The sequence below is a fragment of the Rhinichthys klamathensis genome, unplaced genomic scaffold (assembly GCF_029890125.1).
Source record: "Rhinichthys klamathensis goyatoka isolate OS25496 unplaced genomic scaffold, OSU_Roscu_1.1 h1tg000114l_1, whole genome shotgun sequence".
NCBI classification, from domain to species: domain Eukaryota; kingdom Metazoa; phylum Chordata; class Actinopteri; order Cypriniformes; family Leuciscidae; genus Rhinichthys; species Rhinichthys klamathensis.
Genome location: NW_026606651.1, coordinates 660,042 through 672,699, shown reverse-complemented (window position 1 = coordinate 672,699; position 12,658 = coordinate 660,042). Strand labels below are relative to the sequence as shown.

The following is a 12,658-nucleotide window of genomic DNA, read 5'->3' as shown; positions in this document are numbered from 1 at the left end:
TCTCTTCTTTAAAAATAGTTTGCTTTAAATAAACAATATGATTGCTAACATTAGTGAAGCAAAAACACTTTCAGTCTCCTTCACCTCTCACTGTAGGTTTTGAAAGACTACTTGAAATATACATTTGTGTTGCTCTACAGTGGACATGTATGAAATCGATGTCTTGTTTCGTAACAGAAAGTCATATTTTGATTTGAAACCCCATAACATGTTCCTGAGATGTTTATTTATTTATATAAATCCAAAATGTGTCAGTTTGAAATAATTACAAAATATTATCATATTTCCATAAGTGTTGAATTTGATCACTAAATTAATGTCAGTCATTTTTAAAGTCCAAGAAGAGGCAGTTGTCATTGTGAAACGCCCTGAATCTGCTCTTTACAGGACATCCAGACTTTTGACCAATGCAGGACAAATAAAATAATAGATACACTGGACTGTATGTAAGACCTTGACTGGGATAAGACACAAATCAATTACCCCTCTATATCTACCCCTCTAAAAATTTGATTGGTGTGTGAGTGCACGTCTGAACAAGATGATGTGTGCTCTATCTTGTGTGTGTGAGAGTCATTTCGGTCTCTGAATCTCTTGTGCATGCTCTACAGAGCGTGGTGACTTTTTGGCACTGGATCTGGGCGGCACAAACTTCAGGGTGCTCTTGGTGCGTGTTCGAAATGGAAAACGACGGAGTGTGGAGATGCATAATAAGATCTACACTATCCCCCAAGACATTACGCAGGGCACCGGCGAGGAGGTACGCCCACTAATCATATTCCACATCATTAAAACCCATTCAAGATTTGAATTTGGTACATGGTGGATTCCTTTCATTTACAAGGTTTCTTTTTGTATTTTTTCTCAACTGAGCTGCTGAATTGAAATGAAAAACTAATACATGATGATATTGTATGTTTTGGATTGCAAGTCAAGCACACTAGAGGTAGTATGCACCTAATAACGATATCCCTGTTTTTGAACCTGAAAAACACTCACCTTTTTGCAATTTATTTGAAAGTGGTCACTGGCAGCACTCAAGTGCTACTATCCTGTTGTCTGCTGCATAGTGGTGTATTGTAGGATGGAATATCACATCCAGTCACTTTGCAGCGTAACCTGTTCTCTTGTACTTCCTTGATTTTCAATTCCATATTGGCATGACATTAATGGAAGTTGCTGTGACAAGTACATGTCATGGATAATGGACTTTGTTCATGAATGATCCTTTGTCTTCACCTACGTATGTGTGTGTCTGTGTGTGTGTTTATGAATGGTTCTCTGCAGCTGTTTGATCACATTGTGCACTGTATAGCTGACTTCTTGGAGTATATGGGTTTGAAGGGGGCATCCCTGCCTCTTGGTTTCACCTTCTCGTTTCCCTGCCATCAGACCCGACTGGACCAGGCAAGTACACACATACACATACTTGTCTATCTAGCTATCCAAATGAGGACAAACCATAGACTGATTTTGTTTCCAAATAAAGTTAAAATGAAGTATTTTTGGTGATTTTAACATTGAAAAGTGTATTTTCACGAATAGGGTACAAAATGGAGCTTAAACTCTTAAAAATTAAGAACTAAAATTGGTAACTTATAAACTTACATATATATATATATATATATATATATATATCGAAGTGTGAATGTATGTGTGTATATGTATGTGTGTGTGTGTGGTGACTTTTTTAACTGGGTATGTCAAAAAAAAGTGCCCGATGCAGATACATTGGATGGGTTTATTACAAGCGAGATGCTCCCGTTCGCTCTATAGTGTACAGAGTCTCTTACTCTCATGCCATTTTAATATGTTGGACCTTTTGCGAAAGGGCCGTTTGCAAAATATGCTGTATTTTTGCAATTCCGACTAGTGTCGTAGAAACTACAAACTTCACCTTTAAACGGTACGGCGCATCAGCTGAGGACATACAAAAGACTCAGATCTAAATCAGAGATGACAAATAAGAAACACCATGGCAAGTGTCAATTTAAATGCATGTCGGAAGTTGTTGTTTTTTAAATTAAGAATAAAAAAGTATAATATAATAAATATTAGTAGCCTGTAATATATAAAATAAGTAAAATATAATTATTATATAAATATAAGAATAGTACATACAAATATAAGTATTCTTTACAAAACAAGTTGAAATAATGCAATGACTTTAACAAACTCATAGACTATCGATTAACAACATTTTGATAGTTACAGTAGCCTAGGTTTGTCTTTAACAGTTTATAGTGTAAGTTTTAGATAAAATAATTTCCCTGTGGAGAAAATGAAATACTGAAAATAATTTCAGTTATGACTTTAAAAAAAAAATTGATTTAGTTTTGTATCAAATGCTTTGTGATTTCCGTTAATCGAGATCTGGCAGCAATTTTTCTGCTTGGGCGAGCGGTTCTTCGACAGCTTTCACTGCGCATGAAATCTCCCATATGCCAGCAAAACAATGAGAACGTGGGACAATGATGACGATACATATCAACCGAGCATAGGCGCCAAAATTGCTTCTTTTTACCTGTAAAACTTACTCTGTAATTTTATATTATATAGTAGACAGTGTAATGGGTCTCTCTCTTTTTTCGCTTAAAAAAAAATATAATGGGAGACCAATTTGTACCCTATTCATGGAAAGTTGCACATGTATTATTTAAGTAATTTTTCTTTTAAGATGATGTATCCAAAAGTTTTAGAAAAACTCTCTCTCTCTCTCTCTCTCTCTCTCTCAAAACAAAAAGTTGTCTACAGTGTTGTCCTGTGTCCACTATATTCCCATCTCTCTTCCTCACAGGGTATCCTGATAAAGTGGACGAAGGGCTTCAAGGCCTCAGGCTGTGAGGGAGAGGATGTGGCCACACTGCTGAAAGACGCCATCCATCGCAGTGAGGTCAGCACTATCACTCACCGCTGGTGCTCTACTGCTGCGAGAGCAATTTCTGCAGTTATTAGTCACAATTACCCTGCCTTTTATAGCAAGATGTAATTAGTAGATGTTCAGTCAGATGAATCGTGTCCTGAAAGACAGTGATGGTGGATTTGCTCTGCCTTGCTGGTAATACTTCTCTCTCTCTGTATGTCCTTTATTCCTCACAGGAATTTGATTTAGATGTGGTTGCTGTGGTGAATGACACTGTGGGGACGATGATGACGTGTGGGTACGAGGACCCACAATGTGAAGTTGGACTCATTGTCGGTGGGTGTGATTTCTTGGCCTATGTGCCTCTGATTAGCCTGTTTTTTCTAGATGACTTTAATGTCGCAAAAGGTTTAGTGATTATCTAGTTGGCTCAATAATTATTTGAACAACAAAGTCTTAATTTAAATATGCATTAGAGCTTAAAGCTAGGTAGCATACAAATTATGCATTTTGCAGAACCAAAACTTTTTTGAGCCATTTTTTGCAATTAGCTTTAAGCAACTGGTGTCAACATGATTTTTAGAAAATGCGTTAAGTCGGATCCCCTCACTGGTTTGACTACCGCAAAGTGCCCAAATATTTTTTATTCAGATGTGTGCTTTTGCTATCTTAATTATTAAGCAAGTCGATATTCTGATCATATTTTTTTCCAAGCACATTTTTCAAATTCCAAGCTGCGTTAATCTTAATCTTAATTTTGTATGTAATAATTTATAAGTGATTATATAATCGTTAACGAGGGCTGAAAGTGAAAAACAGCTTATATTCAGAAGTTTTTTTATTTAGTGGGTTTTCTGTTAAAGGTTAACAAAGGTTAAATGGGACCTTTATATAATAAAGTAGATAATAAAGTATATTTAACTCACACTGAAAATGTAGCTTTGCTTTCCATTTTATTACTTTCAGCACACTAAGTACTTCGATACCACAGCAAAACCTACTAGCCTAACTAATAAAGTTCAAACATTATTAAAGGCTAGTGAACAGTCAGTAATACACTAATTACATGCATAGATAAATACTGTATAACAAATAAAGTAAGGTCTAACTGTAGTGTATTCAGATACAGACATGTAATAATTAGGCCTAAATGTAAAATAACAATATAGTACTCACTGTATGAATTAAATATAGATTAATCTTTGTTAAACTTTGTTGTCTCATTAACATTAATGACTTAGACAGCAACAGGTATTTTTTAGGTTGCTGTCACTTTAAGACCGAATGCACGAATCCAATATAATGATCCACATCCAATTTCTTTCTCAACTGCACAGCGCCGCTTCAAGTCAAACACACCATTGTGTATCTGTCTACGGCACACTTAAATGTGTTTCTTTCTTCACCCTGTAGGCACAGGGACTAACGCATGCTACATGGAGGAGATGTCAAACATTGAGCTGGTGGATGGAGATGAGGGCCTTATGTGTGTGAACATGGAGTGGGGAGCGTTCGGGGACAGTGGAGAGCTGGGTGATGTTTGCACAGAGTTTGATCGAGCTGTGGATGACCAGTCCACTTACCCTGGGAAACAGCGGTGAGAGTTCAAAACTAGATCCCTTTATGCAATGTTGTCAACGTCCCGTTAGAGAAATGTCCATATCTAATGGGGTTTCAGATCCAGGTGCAGCTCATGTGAAAGTCTGCTGTTTGAATCACCCGAGGTTTTTGCATTGGCTTCCAGTCACACATGAAATAGATTTTTAAAGTGCTATTACTAATTTATAGATGACTCAATCAAAATACATTACGGATATGCTTGCAGGATTTAAACCTAATGGACCTCTTAGATCATTCGATTCAGGTCAGCTTAGTGCAATGCCAAGAGTTCATTTTAAATATGATGAAACAGCGTTTAGCTACTAAACTGCCCGCAGCTGGAACCAACTTCAAGAGGATATCAGATGTCAGTGTCCCAAAAGTAGTCAGACTCTAGTCTAGACTGTAAATACATCTTTTTATTTTTGCATTCTCCATCATAGGAATAGTCAACGCATTCTCATCCATTGGCGTCCTATAGCGTCAATATAACACGCACTGTTATGGGTAGGTTTAGGTCTGGGGTAGGATACGGTTATGACGCCTTGGGATCTGTGTCTCATATTCACGCTAAACAATGCCATGTGCGTTGGATTTAGACGAGCGTCACCTGTATGACGCCTTGGGTTCTGCGTCTCATGTTGATGCTAAAGGATGCCATGTGCGTAAGATTTCAACGAAATGTCCAAAGCGTCACATGTATGACGCCAAAGGATGAGAACGGGCTGGAATAGTTTACATGTACAGTTTTTGTATCTAATTGTAGCTTGAATACATGTTACATATACCTAAAGGATTATTAGGAACACCTGTTCAATTTCTCATTAATGCAATTATCTAATCAACCAATCACATGGCAGTTGCTTCAATGCATTTAGGGGTGTGGTCCTGGTCAAGACAATCTCCTGAACTCCAAACTGAATGTCAGAATGGGAAAGAAAGGTGATTTAAGCAATTTTGAGCGTGGCATGGTTGTTGGTGCCAGACGGGCCGGTCTGAGTATTTCACAATCTGCTCAGTTACTGGTATTTTCACACACAACTATTTCTAGGGTTTACAAAGAATGGTGTGAAAAGGGAAAAACATCCAGTATGCGGCAGTCCTGTGGGCGAAAATGCCTTGTTGATGCTAGAGGTCAGAGGAGAATGGGCCGACTGATTCAAGCTGATAGAAGAGCAACTTTGACTGAAGTAACCACTTGTTACAACTGAGGTATGCAGCAAAGCATTTGTGAAGCCACAACACGCACAACCTTGAGGCGGATGGGCTACAACAGCAGAAGACCCCACCGGGTACCACTCCTCTCCACTACAAATAGGAAAAAGAGGCTTGTTGCTTGGTCTGATGAGTCTCGATTTCTGTTGAGACATTCAGATGGTAGAGTCAGAATTTGGCGTAAACAGAATGAGAACATGGATCCATCATGCCTTGTTACCCCTGTGCAGGCTGGTGGTGGTGGTGTAATGGTGTGGGGGATGTTTTCTTGGCACACTTTAGGCCCCTTAGTGCCAATTGGGCATCGTTTAAATGTCACGGCCTACCTGAGCATTGTTTCTGACCATGTCCATCCCTTTATGGCCACCATGTACCCATCCTCTGATGGCTACTTCCAGCAGGATAATGCACCATGTCACAAAGCTCGAATCATTTCAAATTGGTTTCTTGAACATGACAATGAGTTCACTGTACTAAAATGGCCCCCACAGTCACCAGATCTCAACCCAATAGAGCATCTTTGGGATGTGATGGAACGGGAGCTTCGTGCCCTGGATGTGCATCTCACAAATCTCCATCAGCTGAAAGATGCTATCCTATCAATATGGGCCAACATTTCTAAAGAATGCTTTCAGCACCTTTTTGAATCAATGCCACGCAGAATTAAGGCAGTTCTGAAGGCGAAAGGGGGTCAAACACAGTATTAGTATGATGTTCCTAATAATCCTTTAGGTAAGTGTAGCTACAGTAGACAGAAAATAAATAAGGAAGGTAGTCTTGCCATTGTCCTCAAATCACATTTACACTTGTGCACATTCATTCCAAAAGGGAATGAGATATGAGTGTAATGGCATGATTTTCAGTGAAAATGATTTTGGTCTATTTTTCTGTGTGTTTACAAACACATGACTATTTGCGTTCCAGGAAGAAATAAACTCAGACTTCTTTTTAACAACATAAATACTAGTAAATTATGTTAATTTAGGTGAACTGTCCCTTTAAGATTCTGGAAAAAGTTGGATGGATTGATAAATTGGTCATTAAAAGTTGTAGTCGGAGATGCGTGGTCTAAATGTTGTCTTGAGATCATGCCAAAGCATCTCAGTCAGGTTGCCAAAAGGCGTATTTTCTTCTGTTGATACCATTTTGTTGTTGGTTTACTCATGTGCTTTGGTTTGTTGTCCTGTTGCATCCTTAAGTGTCTGTTGGGAATCATTTGGCAGACAGATGGCCTTACATTCACCTGCCAAATGTCCTGATAAACTCATTATTTTTCCATTGGTGATGGCTAGCTGTCTGACCCTGAGGCAGCAAGCAATGTCGCCCCAAACCATTATTATGTTTAAGGTGTATTTTTTTTGTGATTACAGTCAGGTACTTTTTTGCCTTGCCACTGTACTTCCATTTGAATGTTACACAAATAGACACTATTTAAAACGTATAGCCACAAGACTGTTAATGTATTAAATTATACATTATACAAATTGCCATTCCTGTGCAAAGTTGTAATCCAATATTTTCACTCATCACTTCAAACTTTTGCAGCAATATGCATTATTGGGGGACAAGGAATAATTTCCTTGTTTCTTTCTGTCACTTTCAGGTATGAGAAGATGATCAGTGGGATGTATCTTGGAGAGATCGTCAGAAACGTACTCTTGCACTTCACTGCCAAAGGTCTGCTTTTCCGTGGCAAACTTTCAGAGAGACTGAAAACTCGCGGAATCTTCGAGACCAAGTTCCTGTCGCAGATTGAAAGGTGTGTAAGAACAGTACTGCCACAGACAGGGCCGTAGCTAGAGGATTCGGGGCCCCCTGAAAAAATATTGATGTGGGCCCCCGCCACCCTCCACCAATATCATATACTGTACAATAGATGAACATGGAGGCCCACATAACAGAAGATGGTGATGTTGTTGTAAAACCTTTATTTTAAAAGTTAAATGTATATATAAAAATTACAACTAATAAAAAAGCAAGAAATTGTTAAATAATAATAAAACCAATTTTTTAAAAGTAATAAAAAAAATTCCCCATCAGTCTGTTATAATTCATAAATCAAAAAGTAAACATTTAAAAAATTGACAAGAATGCAGTCTAATTCAAAAAATAAAAGCATTCATTGTCTTATTTTTTAATAAAGATAATATGGAACTGGTAATATTATTAAATAAAGCGAATACATTTATTCATCCAAGTGCAGTGTGTTTTATTCGTGTTTTCTCGATGTTTTAAATATCATCAGCCGGCAGGTCAGATGCATAATGCAATGCGTCATGACTTGTGTAATTTTTTTAAAACTCTAGTTACAATACTGTAAAAAGACAGGAATTTAGACCACGTAATCATTCGGTCGATTGCGGCGCGCACCGATAATAAAAAATGACTGTACACGGTAGACTGTAGACGGAAGTTTTCTAATTCCCAGCGAAATAACAATATATAACCGGTCTTTAAGAACGTCTTGATCGACTGGGATACAACCACTCTCCTTGCCTCCCTCTCCGTCTTTTCCTGGCATTTCTGGTTCCCTGATTTGTTTTCTTTTCCCCGACATTTTTCAGTCAGTCAGTCTCCTGCTCTTCCACCAACTTCATCGTTAACTTCAGGCTGCCGCCTCAACTCTGATTGGTTCTGTTCACGAGCTGGGGCGGGACTTACAATTTTATTGGGTCCATCTGATGTTTGTCACTGACTCTGACTGAATAATTAATACATACTTTAGGTCGGACTAAACCATTTTTATGGAGGTAAGAGAAGCAGATATTTGGAAAAATATTTACCCAAATTGCACGTTTTTGTTGTTTTCATTTAAATCTCAGGCATACAACTAATATAAATATTAGAATTATTCATACTACAGGGGCCTAAATAGTATAACTGCTGGATTTGTTGGGGCCCCCTGGGCAGCGGGGGCCCCTATAATTGTCACCACCTTTCACCCCACTAGCGACGGCCCTGGCCACAGACTGCATGAATTGTTAACATTGGTGTCTGAGCCCCAGGGGCTTCTCTGTTGTAAGCATGCTGATTATGTCCAATATTATTTGATGAGCCTAAGGCGTCTTGGCGCATATAATAAGATGTGCTGTTTTCTTTTATGCTTAATCATAAAGGTAATATTCCAAGCGAGGACTGCCTGCAAATTTTGGTTTGATTTGACAATTCTTGCATATCTGTGCTGTAGTATTTGTATTCCATATTCCTCAATGTAACCGTAATGTTTGTTAACCTTGATTTAATTTACTACTAATTTACGACATGATCTACTTGTCATGTAGGAGGATATATGCAATACAATTTGCTCTGTGACTATTGATTATTAAAGGGGTCATATTTTTACATTTTTATTTTCTTACCTGTGTAATATTGCTGTTTGAGCATGATATAGGTCTGCAAAGTTACAAAGCAGAAAGTCACTCCAAAGAGAGTTATTCTCTACAACAGTAAGCCCTGTTTTAAAACTTCCTGAAACGCATCGATTGCAGTCTTGAGTTCTCTTCTGAGAATTTTCACGTCACAATATTCCTCATTTAAATAATTCCCGCCCAAGACAAACGCGGAAAAAGGGCGAGGTCTGTTTGAGATCCGTTAGTAGTGTGTTGAAAGAAACTTGTGGTTATGGTCAGGGGTGTGACATTTCTGAAACATGCTCAAAGCGGTTGACCAATCACAACACACTGGTCCAGCCGACCAATCAGAGAAAACTGAGCTTTTCAGGAGGGGCTTCATAGAGACCTGAACTAAACAGTGTTACAGACAGACTGTGAAGAGAGGTGCTGCAATAATGTAAAATATGTGAACATTTTTATTTTAGTAGACACTTTGAAAAGGGTCCCTTTTAACAATTGCCGTTTTTTTTTCACATAGCAGAAAAATAGACTTAAAATACTCTGTTGATTTTGATCGTACATATAAGTGTTATACATCAATCGATCCTGTTAATTGTCTATTATTTTTCTGTATACTCACAATAAAAACAAAGTTTTGTGCTTTTTGTCAAATAAAGAAAAATAAACATGAGTTTTGCCTTCTCTCTGTCAGTGCAGTCCATTCTGAAACACGTCCGAAAAATTAACTCTAACTCTGCAAATACTTGTCATACAGGCACGAGAGATTTTTCTTTATGAAGCTTGAATTCTCTTCTTTTCAATGAAGTAATTTATATAAAAAACAAATATTCTCAGTTTATGTAATCTGTATGAAAAGAGAGTGCTGTCAGAATTTTTTTCCCCAGCTCATTACACTTCATTACGCGTTAATCTGACACGCCCACGGAGGACGCGCGCTATTCAAACGCAAATGTTGAGGCAAGCCATGACAATGCCCACATCAGCCGTTCCACCGCGGCGGTAAAATGTGTGGTGTTTTTGCTGCCTTTTACCGCTAAGAGGCGCTACAATCATAGACTCTGAAAAGTGTTCGTTTATTCTTTCTAATGCGTAATCTGCCGCCGCACCGCGGCTCATTCAGAGCGATTAAAAGCTGGTAGCAGATGAATTCAACAAGTGAAACGTAGTTAAAATAATTCATAATCACAATACTGAAATTAGGCTACTGAAATGAAATTGAATAAATAATGAAAACATAAAACATTGCAATAAAAACATTTACAGACGTACAGACGATAGCTCAGTGGTTAACGAAACAACACGAGCTTCGAGGAGCTTCAAACGACCCGAGATCGAATCTCAATATAGCATACATGTTGTTAACCGATGTTGGCCAACAGCGTTTATATTTTACCTTCTTGATGCTTAAATAGCTAACTGTTTATAACTGTTTACTTATTTAAAGTCAAGAGTTTTGTTTAATTATCATAACATAAATTTGCTACATTCCTGGAACCGCAGCGCTGCACAAACGACAAAAACTGATGAAGGAAGATTGTCAGCCGATTGCATCAGAAAATGAAAATGAAGAAGCTCGTCTTTAGTCTGCTAAATTATTGTGTAATGTAAAAGAACACTAAAATTACTTAAGTTTGAAACCAAGTTCGAACATTTCAAGGTTTAAATAAAGTGTCGGGACAGTTTTTTTTATTATTTAAAACAGGGTTGCATCGGGTTTGGAGTTTATTTCTTTTGCGATGCAAAATAAGAAACACTAGGCTAATCTTATTCTTGCGACATTTTAAATTTGTATTGCCAAAGAAATGACAGCTATATTAAACAATTAAAACAGTAGGCCTACAAAACGAAAATTGTCCAAAGCAACATAATTAAATTAAAACATGCGTTTTTCTTTGCCTCTCTCGCGCTGAATCTCTTTTTAACAAGTTTATTTAGTCTCCCTCGCTCTCCATGAAAGAGGAACATTAACACCTAGGCCTATTGTCCTGCGCGCACGATACAGCACTGAACTGTCCCTCCAACCCCCCACCGGCTATCGGAGTCTGAGGCTGATTTAACACAAAGAGAAGTCGCAATTCACACTTAAATCGCTATTCTAGACAGTGTTGATAATGAAGGAATTAAATGATTTAAGTTACATGTAGCCTAGTGATATTTCTGTCATAAAAGTTTATTACTAAATATTTCATTATTTCAATAATTGATGAAATAAAACTGGTTTGGGCCAGCTTTTTCCAAGCAAAACTAAATATAATCTGAAAAAACGCATGTTAATTTGTTGTCATGAACAAAATGTTCAACTCAATATTAAAGTCTACAGGGATCTTTGGATCCTTTCAACCAGGCATGCAATTTGTGAATTAAGTTTTTTTTATTTTTTTTTTTATTCAAATAAATATCGAACCACGGTGCTTTGTGGTAATGCTGCTAAATTAAATAACATGTATAGAATAATTATGAACCTAAATGAAACAATATCGCAACATTTCGACAAATACATTATTTGATCTGTTTTTACATTTTAATTCAGGGCGATTTAGCCTGCTACATTTAATTAGAGCGAGATTTTCACCCTTGTCATTTTCTCATTGGGAAGCGCTTACAGGCTACATGTTTGAGTACATCCTCTGTACCTCTCGTTTTCATATGGATTACATAATCAGATAACATTTATTAGCCTGAATATTTAGACATTTAAAGGCTTTAGACAGAGCCGATTTCTTATAGTGACTGAGCTGAAGTGGCTTTCGGTTCATTTTTGTGACGCGCAGTTCCCGGAGACAGAGACGACAGATAAACTTTTGTCGTTAGCAAAAGTTCGAATAAAACCCGACTTTAGAAAAATGCACAGGGCCACTCGGCGTGGTCTGCCAAAACACTTAATTATAAACTTCAATATTTCATTCAAAATAATCTCAAAACGCTTTGTGAAATTTTGAAAAGCCGTGCATGCATTAAGGCCACTTGAACTAATGAACAACTGAAACGCTGGTTTTATTGTTTGTCGTTGTTTAAACGTGCTTGTTGCATATCTCTATTTTATATTTGATATGGTCTATTGGTGAAGTAGCCTATAGCATTGATTACTGTGGAGGGAGGGGTGTGGGGATTCAAATAATTCAGCAGAAGCAGGGATGTTTAGACCAGAAGGAAATCCCCGTCCCCCCTGGCAAATCACACTTTACTTAAAACCATGTTTTTAAAAACTCTAGGTTGTAGGGAATCAAAATAATAATAATAATAGGCCTAAAAATATATATATATATATATATATAGGCTATATATGTAAAATTACTTTTTTTACAGAACTGCTTTTGAAATTACGATTGGTAGCCTCGTACGATTGGTACAAATGCAACGTCGTTCTGTTGGATACTATTGTTCCTTAGTGTAAAATGGAAATGCATGGTAATTTTATTTTATAAATATAAGCAAAAAACTGTATGGTGTAACAGAGTTTTAGAGCTAGACAAATCTCTCTGCATTAATAAATATAAAATTTTCAGTAGACCATATTTGACCGGGATTTGAACCCGTGTCATCTTGATGATCGAACCGTAAGTTCTACCGCTCGGCTATGAATTTTCTCACTGAGAAATGCCCAAACGTTTGTTTCTCACATGAGCGA

At 37.4% G+C, this 12,658-nt stretch overlaps 1 protein-coding gene across 2 annotated transcripts in view; it reads left to right on the top strand.

Annotated features, from left to right (window-relative positions):
* The window catches only part of hk2 (hexokinase 2), a 79,757-nt gene that overhangs the window by 59,840 nt on the left and 7,259 nt on the right, over positions 1–12,658 (top strand). For both annotated transcript variants that reach the window (XR_008807437.1, XM_056254695.1), the window contains exons 11-16: positions 612–760; positions 1,288–1,407; positions 2,798–2,893; positions 3,100–3,199; positions 4,277–4,460; positions 7,281–7,436. Coding sequence is in view for 1 of the 2 variants with exons in the window: in XM_056254695.1 (XP_056110670.1) it covers positions 612–760; positions 1,288–1,407; positions 2,798–2,893; positions 3,100–3,199; positions 4,277–4,460; positions 7,281–7,436 (805 nt within the window). In the remaining variant the exon portion in view is untranslated. The remainder of the gene's footprint in view (positions 1–611; positions 761–1,287; positions 1,408–2,797; positions 2,894–3,099; positions 3,200–4,276; positions 4,461–7,280; positions 7,437–12,658) is intronic.